Source organism: Lipotes vexillifer, unplaced genomic scaffold (genome assembly GCF_000442215.2).
Source record: "Lipotes vexillifer unplaced genomic scaffold, Lipotes_vexillifer_v1.1 scaffold314, whole genome shotgun sequence".
NCBI lineage: Eukaryota > Metazoa > Chordata > Mammalia > Artiodactyla > Lipotidae > Lipotes > Lipotes vexillifer.
In genome coordinates, this window is record NW_006777107.1 from 1,671,969 (window position 1) to 1,686,418 (window position 14,450).

General features: G+C 36.7%; 1 protein-coding gene across 2 annotated transcripts in view; it reads right to left on the reverse strand.

Annotated features, from left to right (window-relative positions):
- The window catches only part of TES (testin LIM domain protein), a 48,028-nt gene that overhangs the window by 3,378 nt on the left and 30,200 nt on the right, over window positions 1-14,450 (reverse strand). For both annotated transcript variants that reach the window (XM_007450788.1, XM_007450787.1), the window contains exons 3-6: window positions 5,855-6,107; window positions 4,564-4,899; window positions 3,368-3,583; window positions 2,793-2,951 (exon numbers count right to left, since the gene is read on the reverse strand). In XM_007450788.1, coding sequence (XP_007450850.1) covers window positions 2,793-2,951; window positions 3,368-3,583; window positions 4,564-4,899; window positions 5,855-6,107 — 964 coding nt within the window. The remainder of the gene's footprint in view (window positions 1-2,792; window positions 2,952-3,367; window positions 3,584-4,563; window positions 4,900-5,854; window positions 6,108-14,450) is intronic.

Consider the following 14,450-nt stretch of genomic DNA (forward strand, 5'->3'; position numbering starts at 1 on the left):
CATGGCTCACGGGCCCAGCCACTCCGCGGCACATGGGATCTCCCCGGACCGGGGCACGAACCCGTGTCCCCTGCATCGGCAGGCAGACTCTCAACCACTGCGCCACCAGGGAAGCCCTTTCCTGGATTCTTAATTAAACCGCTAATAATTCAATAAGTTCTTATTTCCTTCAATCCCTCCCTTTATTTGTATACACAATATAAAATTGATAATGACACTTGTTGTAATGTGCTCTCTAGCAGGAGGATCCTGTGAAATCTCAGAGATGTGAATTCTGGGGGTGGCCATTTGAGACTAGAATTCCAGAGACCATGAAGAGACAAACTAAGTTATTTCTCATTTTCCTCCTTCCAGGTTAATTTTTTCCTCAGAAAAGCCCTGTTTTGAATTGGGTTCTTGGCTTCAGGTCTAAAAATAATTTGTATTCTCACTCCTTTTTTTTTTGTTTTTAAGATTAAAAGATCTAAGCAGATCAATTCCCTGAACTAGATAATCTTCCAATTTTTATATCATTTAGCATGTTGCATGGGTACCTCTCTTTGCTATCAGCTAAGGTTTATTCAGGTGATGGATAGATATGTTCATTTTAATATTAAGCAAATGGCAATAGTGTATCTTACTGAGAAAGTAAACCTTCTGAAAGAAATCATGCCATATTATAAAGCTAAATAATTTAGAGATTCTCTCATTCTCTTTTTAATCATATCTGTGGTTATTCCTCTCCAATGATTATTGCAATGCAATGGAAAGAAGCTTGTAACAATAAAGGAGCTTCATCTGTTTACAGCTTTATTCTATAAATATCTGAGTACCTACTGTGTTGCTCTAGTGTTGGAAATAGAACAGAAAAAAAGCAGACAAAATCCCTGCCCTCACGGAGTTTACATTCTAGTCCTTGAAACCAAGGTAACATACCCCTGTAATGTGTAAAATGCACATTATGATAATCTTCTTCTGTAGAGAAATTGTTGCAACAACATTTAGAGAAGGGTTTTTTTTAGCTGAATGACGTATCAGGCCATGTGATGATTCAACATCTTATCCCCAGGTATAAGGAAGGTCCATGTTGACCCCCAAAGCAAATGAGAAATGTTAAAACACAAGTCAGTCACTCAAACATTTCCTAAGTACAAACATTGAGGGTATGGAAATAAAGAGGCAAGCTTTATCCTCCAGCTGTTTACAGTCTGGTGGAAGAGACAGATGAATGATATTAACAATTACACACACGTGGGCAAGCGCACACAGAGCCCTGTGGGAAGAGAGGCATCCAGCCTAGCCAGAGAGAAAGGGGTGGAGCTTGGGGTAGGGAATCAGGAAAGGTGTTCTGAAAAAAAGTTAAGCCTAAACTGAGTCTGGAGGAATGTGCAGGCACAGTCAAGTAAAACAGGGAGGGAATTCCCTGGCGGTTTAGTGATTAGGACCCAGCACTTTTACTGCCGCCGGGGGTCTGGGTTTGATTCTGGTTGGGGAACTAAGATCCGACAAGCTGTGTGGCATGGCCAAAAAAAAATTATAAATAAATAAATAAATAAGTTAAAAAACCAACAGGGACTAGGAGGACATATCAGACAAAGGAATTAGTGTGAGCAGAAGATGAAGCACAGTGTATAAACTATGAAATGCAGGTAACTTGGGAAATGTATGATTTGGGTTAGATAACTAGTAGAAATGGCTGGACAGGTAAGAAGGGGCTGGATCTATTAAGCAAAGGCTTAATGATCAGATTTTCATTTTAGAAAGATTATCTTCCATCTTTATGGAAGGTGGCTTTGAACGAGAAGAATGGAAGTGGGGAGGCCAAATTTGAGGTCACTACAATAATCCAAACAACAAAAAAATAAAGATCTGAAGTAGAGTAGTTGTAACTGTGAGAATCTGAGATATATTGATGAGGCAGAGTTGATAGAAGATGATAGCTGATAGATTGTATCTGGGGGCAGTGGGTAAAGGTTGAAAACTGGCATTGACACCAAAACTTCTTACCTTATTTTCATTGTATCATGCTCCAAGAACTATACATAATAAATATGTCATTTTATTCCTTAGCCAGGAGTCTCCTCTACTTGATAGCTCAGGGAGATCTTTAACTAGTACTTATTTATCTGCATACAAAGTAAACATCTATCCTTTTAATACCCCCTGGGTTATAAGCTTTACCACATATGGTCAACTCTTTCTTTATCTACTCTTTATTTAATTTATCTATCTCTGGGCAATCATTCAACAGAAGCTCTGTGTAAGCAGGGTGTATATATGTGTGTATATATATATATACTTTCACATTAAATATTTGAATGTTTGGCTCATGAAAATAAATATAAATATGCAAGTCAAATTTTGTTATATATATAAATTCAATGAGAGTTTAAGAAATAGGCACTGTACAATCTACAGGTAGCAAAAACAAAGCCACAGTGGGTGATCTGGTAACAAGAACAGAAACATAAACATTAAAATAGAGCTAAAGCAATATGAAAAGCCCCTAAATACCTTAATTTAAGTGAAATCTGATCTGTATGATGAGAATCAATCAATCTCACTCCCTTTAAGGAACTTTGTTTTGGTGGGGATTTGATTATCAAGTAGCAGTTTATAGTGTAAACTGCACAGGAAGAATCTTGAGGTGGTTCATCCTAGTCAGTGCATGTATTGTTTTGAATTACCTGGATTTTAACACCCTATGGTAGGAATCACGTGTTTCCTACTTAAGAGTAGTGCTTTCTGTTTCTCCTTTGTAGGAGGCTTAAATAAGGCAGGTCAAGGCTACCACATCCCAAGATGTCTCTTACCACAGCGTGGTTCTTCACATAGCAGGGCTTGCACACGGGCTTGTCATTGACCATCACGTATATTTCCCCAGCTAGGATGTTGTCACAGTCAAAGCAGCAGAAGTGTTTCAGATGCCAGTTCTGGTTTTCTGCCTGGGTATACTCATTGCTGAATATTAGCTGGGAAGAGGATAAAAATAAGATCAATCATGTTTTTTCCTTTTTACTACACATAACCAAGCTAGGTTCTTTAGACCAGTAAGGGATTTAGATCCACAAGGAATATTAGTCAACTTTTTGGGGTGTGAAGTCTGAAAACAACCAAAAGCTTGAACTTGGGTGATTATTTAGTTTAGTTCAAATCAATCTTTTACGTTTCTGGACAGTATTTCATTAGGTAACTCAGTTAACATGGACACTCAGAGTGACTGAAATTAAAAGTTTTTTTCATTTAACTTCTTTGGATATAAATAAAGCAACTAATGCTTGGTTAATTCATCTTACCTTCTCGCTAAGGGTGGCCTGGTTACCATGGTGAAGGAACCATAGATGGGTGCAAAAAGGAGCCTGCATTTAGGTGACCCCAGAGAACATACCTCATCACAGCCAGCACACCGGGGTTTCTCACTGTCACAGTAATGTCTGCCACAGTACAGCTTGCCATTCTTCCAGAAATAAATCATGTCGACCAGGAGTTCATGGCACGTACTGCAGACGAAACAAGCTGGGTGCCACAGTTTATCGTAGCCGGCCCTTTCAGCATAGATGGCTGGTTCTCCTTCCTTCATACTCAGTTTGCAGCAGTAGCAGGACTGAAAGCGAAACCAGCCAAAACAATCTAGTCATCCTGAGACTGGCATTTCTCATCAACAGTTTTAGTAGGAATTCAGAGAAACCACTTTCAAGAGAAATAATTTCTACTGAAATCAGTAATTTGTCCATGTAGGCAATATGGTGTTAGTATTTGTGAAAAGGAATCTCTAGGCTTTCTCCAGGTTCTCCAAATCTAATTCTTGCACCCTATGTGTAACAGAGCACTGTTTTCTGAATTAAAGCTGCTTATGGAAAAAGGCTAATAGTAATTTTCACTTCAATTTTAGTAGTTCTCTCAAAAATGACTACTTTAGAAATTATTGTACTTTTTTTTTTCTTTTTTTTAATACAGGACTAAGCCTTGTTGGTTGATGTGCTAACAGGATCTGTGAGAAACACATTACAGTAAGTAACTAATTAGTTCTTATTTTTTGTTCATCTGTGTCACAATTTGCTTCTACTTTCAAGGCATAAAAAAAAGACTTCAATATCCCTCTCTAGAGAGACTTTTTAAAAGTATGATTGACCATATATCCACATAAATTTAAGTTTGAATTTTAGGCATGTTCTCACAAGCAAAACTGAATTAACCTAAGCATGTATTATTCTTATTTATGGGAAGAGACAGACAATTAACATCAAAATTATGTTTAGAAACAGACTCTAGATTGTATGCTGTATTCCAGCACGACACCAAAGCTAACTGCTATGTATACATTAAACTCACAATTATCTTCGGCAACAGATAATCAGAAAACCTGGCTTTAGACCAAGGCTTCAAACGTGGTAGGTAATTCTCTAAAATAAGCCTAAACTGAATTATAATTCAATTTATTTCCCTCATCTACTCCCTTTTGGAAACAGAGTAACTGTATTCCTCCCCATCCACCCAGCCCCCCCCTACACCAGCCATTCAAAGAAATGGAATGAACCTGTAAAATATACCAATTGGCCCAACATCATGACTGTTATCACTTACATACTGAGTTCTTTTGTGTTCAGCTGATTTGTCCTCCATGGCCCCTACCGCTGTCGTGGTGCTTCTATCCCCTCCAGGAATGTATGTTTTATTGGGACCTTGAGCGTTCATGTCACGGGGTAGTTTGACATCTCCTACTCCCAGAGCCTCGCTCTTATATTTCTTCACAAACTGCTCCATCTCCTTCACCTCTTTGGGAGACAACTCATGGCACTTTGAAGGGTCCTGGTCATGAGCAGGGAGTTGCTTTGCCAACTGCTTCTTCCGGTACTGCGCCCCCTCTGAGCCTGCCACTGGCTGCTTCTCTTTGGGCAGCATCTGCATGTACTGCCTGGCCTAGACCACAAGGAGACTGGTGTTAACTGGGAGATGCCTTGGCCATCATATAAATGATATTTTACAACACTCATTAGAATCAAAATACTGAAGAAAGAAGTCAGTTTTATCCATTACTAACAATTGATCTTCATAGTATTAATATCTTGAGATGTTAACACGTTAAAAATGGTACAATAAATAGATTGAGGTCAGTAAAAATGAACACCTTTTTCTTCATGAAATTAAAGCTTTTCTTTTTTCCAGTTTCTTTTAATGTTTACATGTGCTAAAATCACTTTGCTGTACACCTGAAACTAACACAACATTGTAAATCAACTATACTCCAATAAAAATTTTAAAAAACAAACCAAAAAAACACAACTGTATAGTTGCAAGAGAATACAATTTTTTAGGCAGCATGTTTAGAATGGTCTAAGGATCATCAGTATTTTCATCACTATAAGAAAATGATATCACAAGATTCACTCTTATGATTTAACTAACCTTCTTAAAAGATTTCCAAATGTCTCCTCTAGTTGTTGTATTAGTGGAAGTAGCTTGACACAAAATTGCATTTTTTTGCCTTACATAGTAAAAGAAATATAGTGTTGAACATCTTTTGAATTATAAAAAATGAAAGAAAATTCTATTCTTTAGATAACTATCTTAAGAGAAATCTTCTCAAGAGTAACACAGAAGTTACTAGATTTATACAAAACATCTGTTTTTCATTTAATTATTAAAAATGTCAGACCATTTCTTTGAAAAAGTTAACACAGATTGTCTAGATAGTCAAAAATTCTATGAGGTATCTAATCTTACTTTCAAAAGACCAATAGGAGTTGTAAGTCAAAGTAATGGGGACCCCAGAAAAATAATAGACCTGAGGTCGATTAGGGTCACTAAAGGAATTGCCCTAAATAAGTAGCCCATGAACTTTAATACTGGGACTTCCCTCCCCCTTATTATTTACCAATGCCTGATTCTGGACAGGAGGAGCCCATTCATAGGTAACTGTGTTGATGGAGACATTCTTCTTGGCAGCAACTGGATTGGTCAGTATCATAACATTGCGTTTATACATGGGAATTCCATCTGATTTTAGCTTTGCAATCAGGGTGGTATACTTGGTGTCTTCAAAAAGTTTCCCCACTTTTCGATCCTCTTCATTGCTCAAGAGGACATCATGCTCTTCTTGGCCACACTTGCAGTTACGACATATTTTTCTATAATTTTGGAGATAAGTAGGCAATGATTAATTAGATCTAATCAGTCATACATATATAGTTCAAAATATACTTTTACAAATATTCCACATAATGGTATGCAAAGTCAAGTCTTGGGGAGGGTGAGGAGATTACAAGTAGCCATCCATAAATTTAAACAAGGAAACATATAAATGCATCTTCGCTTTATAAGACTTTGAAAAAAGTTAGGTTTTGATTAAAAAGTGCATGCTCAAGGGGGCATGTCTGAGGATAACCCCATCTGGTATTCCTCATTCTCTCAACCAGATATATAAATAAAACAAAATCACCAAAAAACTATCACAGTAAGCAGTTTCATATTTTACTGCATGATAACAGCCATTGACCATGGGTTTTTGTTTTTGTTTTTGTTTTTGTCCCTAAGTGAGAGAGAAAGAGGTTGATATATCCTTTTCTGATCAAGGACGGTAATACAAGATTTAGGTTTAGCTTTTATCATTTCCTTTCTGTCCCCTTTCCAATTTCCTTTCCTCTCTTTTCTCATGTTTTATTTCCTTTCTCCTTTCTCTTTCCTTCCCTTTCCTTCCCCCTTCTTTTATTTCTTCAAACACTTAGTGATCACCTATCATGCACTCCCTTATGTATAAGAAGACAGATAAAGTCTCTGGCCTTCTTATAGTTGAAGGACACCGACTCCCTTCCCCAGACTGGTCTGGCATGTAATCTTTCATTCATGCAATGTATATGAGTGTCCATGTGCCAAGCAATGAACTTGATAGTAGGACATAATAGTGAAAAAATTAGGCCCAGTCACTGACATTCTAGAACTTACCACCTGGTGGGGAGACAGATATTAAACAAATACACACACATACACACACACACACACACACACACCTATAATTGCATTTGTGATAAGAAAGAAAAGTACAGGATACTTTGAGAGGGTATAATTTTTTTATTTTTTTAATTTTAATTTTTATTTATTTATTTATTTATTTATTTGCGGTACGCGGGCCTCTCACTGTTGTGGCCTCTCCCGTTGCGGAGCACAGGCTCTGGACGCGCAGGCTCAGCGGCCATGGCCCACAGGCCCAGCCGCTCCGTGGCATGTGGGATCTTCCCGGACCGGGGCACGAACCCATGTCCCCTGCATCGGCAGGCAGACTCTCAGCCACTGAGCCACCAGGGAAGCCCGAGAGGGTATAATTTTGACTTAGAACTGGTGAGGAGAGGACTCCATAAGAACATTACTCCATAAGAAAGTGACATTTAGGTTGAGATCTGAAAGATGTGTAAAACAGGTGTGAATTGTGTATGTGTGTGTATTTGAAAAGAGGTAATGAAAGGAGAAGAAAAGCCTCCAGACATTCTGGGTAGAAAGAGTATTTGTGGTGGTCCTGAATTAGGAAAGAGATTGTGCCCTTAGGTCCCATGATCAGATAAGTCTGGTATGACTACAGTGAGGTAAGTAAATGGGGTGGTGACAAGGTTGGAGAGGTAGGCAAGCCTGAGATCATGCAGGGGCTTGTAGGGCACATTAAGAAATTTGGCTGTCATTGTAAGAGCAATCAGGAGGCACAGAAGGCTTTTAAGTAATGGAATAACATGATTAGATCATTTTCAAAAATTGTTAATACTTGTCACATGGAGAATGAATTAGGGGTAGACATAATTGAAAGTAGGGAGACCAGTTAACATGTCAATGGTGCATCCAATTGCACCATTGACAAGGTTCTAAATAACAGAGATTCTACTGCTACTTTGCAAGTGGAATTTACAACTTGGATGGTTATTGTTTTGGCCTGGGTAAGATGTGTAATAGCTTAGACTAGATTATTTGATGTTGGAGATAAAAAGAAAGGAACAAATTTAAGATATCCTTGAATGTGAAACTGACTAAACCTTTGTGGATATAGTGATGGTGAAGGGAAGGTCCAGTCTGTTAAAAAATGAACCCAGGTTTCCAGGATGAGAAAGTTGGTGAAAGGAATGTAATTTCTTAGATCGTAAAAGCAAAAGAACAGATCTGAGGTATGGGGCAAAAGGTTGGTGAAAGTTATCCAAAACTGAAATAATAAGTTTGAAATGCCTATGAGACAGGGTAAAGATATCAAGTAGATTATATGATATATAGATCTAGTGTTAAAAACTATAGCCTGATAGAAAATATAAGTTCGGAAGTCAGGGAATTAATTGAACAGGTCACTTTCACTTCCTGGGGGAAGAGCAGAGGAAGAAGATGAGGACTCAGGAAGGAGTCTGGTAAAGGAGCAGAAGCTGGAAAAGGTGACAGAGGAAAACAGAGGAGTAGAGAGACTTTGTGGGGTTAAAAACATATTCTGGTACTAAAATACAGGGCAATGATAGCATATAAGTTAGAGGGAGGAATCTGAGTTTTAAAAAAACATTCTAATATCCTTATATTGTTCAGGAAGATACTGAAGATATAGATTAACATTAGATGTTAAACATGTATGTTAAAATATCTAGATAACTAAAGAAAGAAATATAATTTCTAAACTAAAAGAAAAAGGAATGAAAGTATAAAGATGTAATTATTCAAATAAGAGAGGAGAAAAAAATAAACGGAGGCAATTAGGACGTGCAGAAAGCAAAAATTATATGGTTGATATAACCCAAGCATATCAACAGTCAAAATAAATGGACCCATTTCTCCAGCTGAAAGATGAAGGCTTTCAGAAGGATAATACAACAAAATTAAACAATATGCTGTCTGTAAGAAATGCTTAAAGTTTAAACACACAGAAAGGATGAAAGTATAAAGATGCAAAAAGATTAACCAGGCAAATGCCAACAAAATGCAAGTTAGATACCTATATGAATATCATACAATTAATGCTTTTTCCTTTAATGACTAAAGAGAGTCACTTCATTGTAACAAACATTAAAAACACTTCTATGATATAACAATTCTGAACTTAATACAATCTAATAACCTAACTTCAACATATATAAGCAAAAGTAACAGAACTATAAGAAATAAATGAACAAACCCATCATTATGGTGAGACTAAAAAAATTAGAAATGAATATTTGAATAACACAATTATCAAGCTTGATCTAACAGACACATAAAAATATCATATCCAGTGATTGGAGAACATACATTCTTTTTATAAGTATTTGAAACACTTTGAAAATCTAAAAGTCTACTATGCCATAGAGCAAGGCTCAAGAAATGCCCAAGGACACATCATCAACCACATTATCTGAACAGAATGCAATTATGTTAGAAATCATCAGCAAAAATGTAACTACAAAGTACTTTTTTTAAAAAGCCTCAAAAAATTCAATGTTGAAAGAAAAAAATCACAATAGAAATTAAAACCAAAATCATTTTAGGAAAAAAGAAAGCAAAAATATTACTTCCTGAAACTTGTAGAACACAACTAAAGGGATGCTGAGGAGGAAATTTATAGTTAAGGTATGCTCAAATTAGAAAGAAGAATAAAAATTAATTAGCTAAGTGTTTAATTCAGGAAGTTAGGAAAAATTCAGACTAAACCTAAAGTAAAAAAGAAGGAAAATAAAGATAACAGCGGAAACTGATAAGGTAAATGTTTGCTTCCCATCAGATATAGGAAAAGGATTCAATACATTTCAACATTTCTTCTGATTACATTTTAAAGTAATTTTAGCTGTAGAAGGGAATTAGGATTTTAGAAAGGGTTTCTGGAAAAAAACTCCACAAGACTCAGCATCCATCACACTTAGTGCATTCATTTTAGGATCTGAAGCAAGAAAGCAACCTTGCCATCGTGACTTCATTCATTTTGTCCTGTGGGTACTAACCAGAGCAGTAAGAAAGTTCAAAGAAATACAAGTCATAAGGATTCATCAGAAAGGAAGAAACTAAACTGTTGTTAGCCACACATGCTATGACTGATCATATAAAAATGTATCACCATCATTAAGAGTTTAATAAGTCTTATGGATTTAAAATTAATATAAATCATTGGATTTCTTTACATCAGAAAATTAGCAAAAAACAAAACAACTAAAAAACTCTTTGCCAAATAACAAATTATTAAATAATTATTGATTTTTGTGTCCTGTTTTCTTAAGGTGAGGTATGCAAACTGAAAACATTAGATCTGATTTATACAGTCCCAGAAAGAGAGAGAAGGAAAGAGACAGAGTGTCAGAGATATGAAGGTGGAGAGGCTAAATACTTCCCTTGTGCACACATTGGTCAGAATTCTTTATTTGGTGAGAATTCGCTGAAGAGTTTGCATATTCCAGTTCAGCTATAAAAGACTCTTACATCTGGTTATCTCATATTTCCATCTAGTGGAAAGGAGCATACTATTCTACTACAGTATGTTCTTCATTCTTGTTCTTCAGTTAACAAAAACAATATAATTATTCATAAAACTATCACATTGCTTTTGGATCAAGTTTTAAATCACACCTTCCTGAGGGTAAAGAGGTGGGTTGGGAATTTAGTTCTTAATATAGATAAATAGATCCTTATATGGCTGTGAACTGTGGCATGCATCCTAATATTAGCAAAGTGGTTCACTAAAGAAGGAAGTAATAATTTTACAAGGATGTGATGAATACTGGAGTTCCTTTGGAAATGTTTATTATCCAGTTCTACACCAGTACAACATGTATGCTATGAAATGAGGGGAGTTAGATTCTAAAATCTGAAAGACAAATAATAAAAGAGTAAGTGAAATAAAGCCTGCGGGCTTTCTAAAGCATGAACTATACTACGACAAGCTGTAGCATGGTTAAATAAATTATATTTACTGTGAAAATGTTATATAAAAGAGGTATATTAACCAGTGATATATAATAGCCATCTCTATATTTTTTCTTATTTTTCATCTTGGCTATTCTTGGAATATTTACATTCTGAGAAAATCTATATTCCCTGTCCACCCCTTCACCCACCTGAAATACCTTTATTAAAGCAAGAAAAATCAGGTTAAAACGCTACACGAATAGCAGCAGTAATGAGGGAAAAAGAAGTAGCTAAAGAAGTCAGACTATGCCTGATTATCAGTTTTCTAAGTGGGGAAAACCTATGATTGACTCATGATAGTTTTAAAAATCCCAATATATTATTAGCCTCATCTGCACGGTAACCTGCAGTAACAGAGCACTTGGCAGGAATGTGACTCAGGAAGGGTAGGATGGTTCTTTTAGTCAGCGTTGTCATCACTGAAGTAGCTGGAATGACCACGTCCCTTCCAGACTCCTAATACCAGAGCTCCATTTCTACAATAAAAAGGGACAGCTACAAACCACTAGGCAAGAAATAAGCCCATAAAATCTGGGCCAGGTGCCAAGGGCTATCCATGTGGAAATGTGTGCCATCTACTACTTATCTAGGTTTAAAGAAATGTTTTAAATCCTTTTCTTGGGACTTTAGTCTATAGTGTTTTATATTTGCATCTCCCATATTTAAATTAAAATTATTTATTTTTAGAAATATCTTTTAAGAACTTTCAAAGTCATCTGGAAACTAGCCAATAAATTTATTAAAAGGAGAATTTTGTTAAGGAATTAGGGAAGAAAGAGATACCATTATCTTTGTATCTAAGAGAAGGCGTGAGGATGAGTGGGACATGTATAATATATTTAATTTCAGTCTAAAATAACCCAGATTCCATCCCTTTTAAGAAAACAAGGAACTTTAAAAAATTGGTTTTATGTCAACCGGAAACAAAACAAAAACAGGGCTTAGGTGAGCTCAGTATCCATGTGCTAGGGGCTATGTTTGTAAGGTTTGTACAGTATATTTCCTCAGATGATTCACACATAACTTCTGATGATATATGTAGACTTAAATAGTTTATTTTTATTAAATTTATTTGAGCTATTCCAATTCAATAGCAGTTTGGGGGAGTATATAAATCAGTTCCCATACTTAGCACAGTTGTCTTATCTCTAAATCTTCTAAACTGCCCTAAAGCGATTCTCCCCAAGCTCTCCATGGGATGTTAATTAAAGTTGTGTGAAGGGAAAAAAGTGGGGGGTGGGGGTGGGGTGGGGGGGTGGATTCTGAGTTAGGTTAGTTTAAAACAGTCTTTCTTATGACTTTCTAAAAAAGATGTGAGGGTAGACTGGTAGACTGGGAAGCTCTAAGATGTGGGAGGAGGAGGGTTATTTGTACTAAAAAGTTTTTGTACAAAAATGTTTAATGCTGTTAACACATACACATGCAAAGATTAATATGCATGACAAATCAGAACTGTATTCTCAGAATTTTACATTACAACTTCAGAGTTCTTGAGTTAAGTCCATGAGAGAGAGTACCAAAATTTCCCAAAAGCATTGCCTCAGAAAAGTAGATAGATTTACAGTTTCAAGCTGAAAGCAGTCAAGAAACTATCCCTCATCCCCTCAATAGAGAAATTATTTTTGTAGTACTATTTGTAAAACTTATTATTTTTCCAAGGCAAGTAGTAGCAACTGGAGTGCTTTGACATGCTGCCAACAGTCACAGTGATTTAAAGGAATGGTCATGGCACTGCTATAAACCAATAATTTAAAAGAGTTAGAAGCTGCCCTTTTACAACAGGGATATACATATATGGACTTAAGCGTGGGCCTCTGTTATAGAATTCAGCACAAGCATTAATCCATTTATGGTGGGGAATTTTCAGTTTTCAGCCAGCTCTAACCCAATCAGAAATTCTCCGGACAGATGTATGCTATATTCAAGTAACACTTTTCTTGTAAAATGTAATTCTTTTATTGGAAGGATTTATCAAGGATAAGACAAACAAATAATTCTATTACTTATATGATAAATGACCTGTGCTTCCAATGATATGAAATAATTGGCTATAAACTCTTTGATATCTTAGGTTTCTGTCTTGCATTTCATGAATATTTGTTACCTCTAAATATTACTTAAAAGTGTGCCCAGAAGATAGTAGCTCATATGTGATAAGTATCAGGTCTCCTCAACCTTTTATTTTTCTCTGGTCTTGTAATTACTAGTGCACTGAAAAAAAAGGAGAGCTCACAGTTAAAATATTATTGTCCACCAAAATGTCTATGCCGCAAAAGTGCCACATGTAGGGTGGATAGTCTGGTGCAGTCCACAGTTCACTGGGCAGGAGAGTGTAAAGATGGTTCTGAGTTTCTGTTCTATCCTGTAGAAAGGTGGTGATAAGGAAGGTTTTGGCAAGCTTTGGGTCCAAATTCCAGCTCTGCCATCGATAAGCCTTGCTTAGTAAGTTATTTAACTTTCTTAGTCTTTGATTTCTTGTATATAAAACAGGAATACTACCAGTTATCTCAAAAGGTATTATGAGGATTAGGTGCAATCAGGTAAACAAAGAGATAAGCAGAGTTTTAAGACGTCCCATAACACCCCTGGTGTTATTCCTATTATTACGTTACTTTATATGGAAAAGGGGAGATTATCCAGGTGTGCCTAATCTAATCACAAGAGCCCTTAAAAAATACTAAGTTTTCTCTGGCTGGGAGCATGAGAGGAATTCAGAGAGATCGAAGGTGCAGAAAGGATTCTAAGCAATGTTGTTGGCTTACAAGATGGAGGTTGCCAAGTGCTAAGGAATGTGAGTGGCTTCTAGAAGCTGAGAGCAGCCACTGGATGACAGCCAGCAAGGAAACAGGGACCTCAGGCCTACAACCACAAGGAAATGAATTCGACCAACCTGAGGAATGAGCCTGGAGGCAGATTCTGGCCCCAGAGTTTCCAGATTAGAGCTCAATGCTCTGATTTCAGCCTTTTGGGACCCTAAGCACAGACTCCAACTAAGCTGCCTAGACTTCTGATCTAAAGCATAAATGGATATTGAGTTAATTAACAGGTGTTATTTTAGCCTGCTAAATTTGTAGCAATTTGTTATGCAGCAACAGAAAACTATTACAAGTGTTTATTGGTGTGTGACACAGAAGATGTTCATGTATTATATTTCTTATTAATAACTAATAGGCTCAAGCAAGTCATTTTTAACTCCCTTGGGTTTTAGTTCTTTGATCTGTAAAATGAGGTTTGGCTAGCTAAGTTACAAGTCCCACTCTAAACTTCCATACATCTAACAGTTCATTTTCAGCTTTTTACAACTTTCGAGACACACCTTGAATAGACAGTCATGCCTGTTGGATCTCTTCCACTGGCTCTCTAGATCCATTCTGCACAGTACCCTGTGTTGTGCCCTAGGAGGCTGACCCCTAAGGACTGCAGCAGTGTGTTACCTTGTCCCCAGCAATGGAAAGCACCAGCAGGAAGGCCAAGTGATGAAGAAAATGAGGTCTGAGTATTTATTTCCTGGCTTCCTACAAGTGTACAAGGTGCTAAGGGGGGGGAATGATTTACTTTACTTGAGAGTGTGCGGAAGCAGGGAAAGA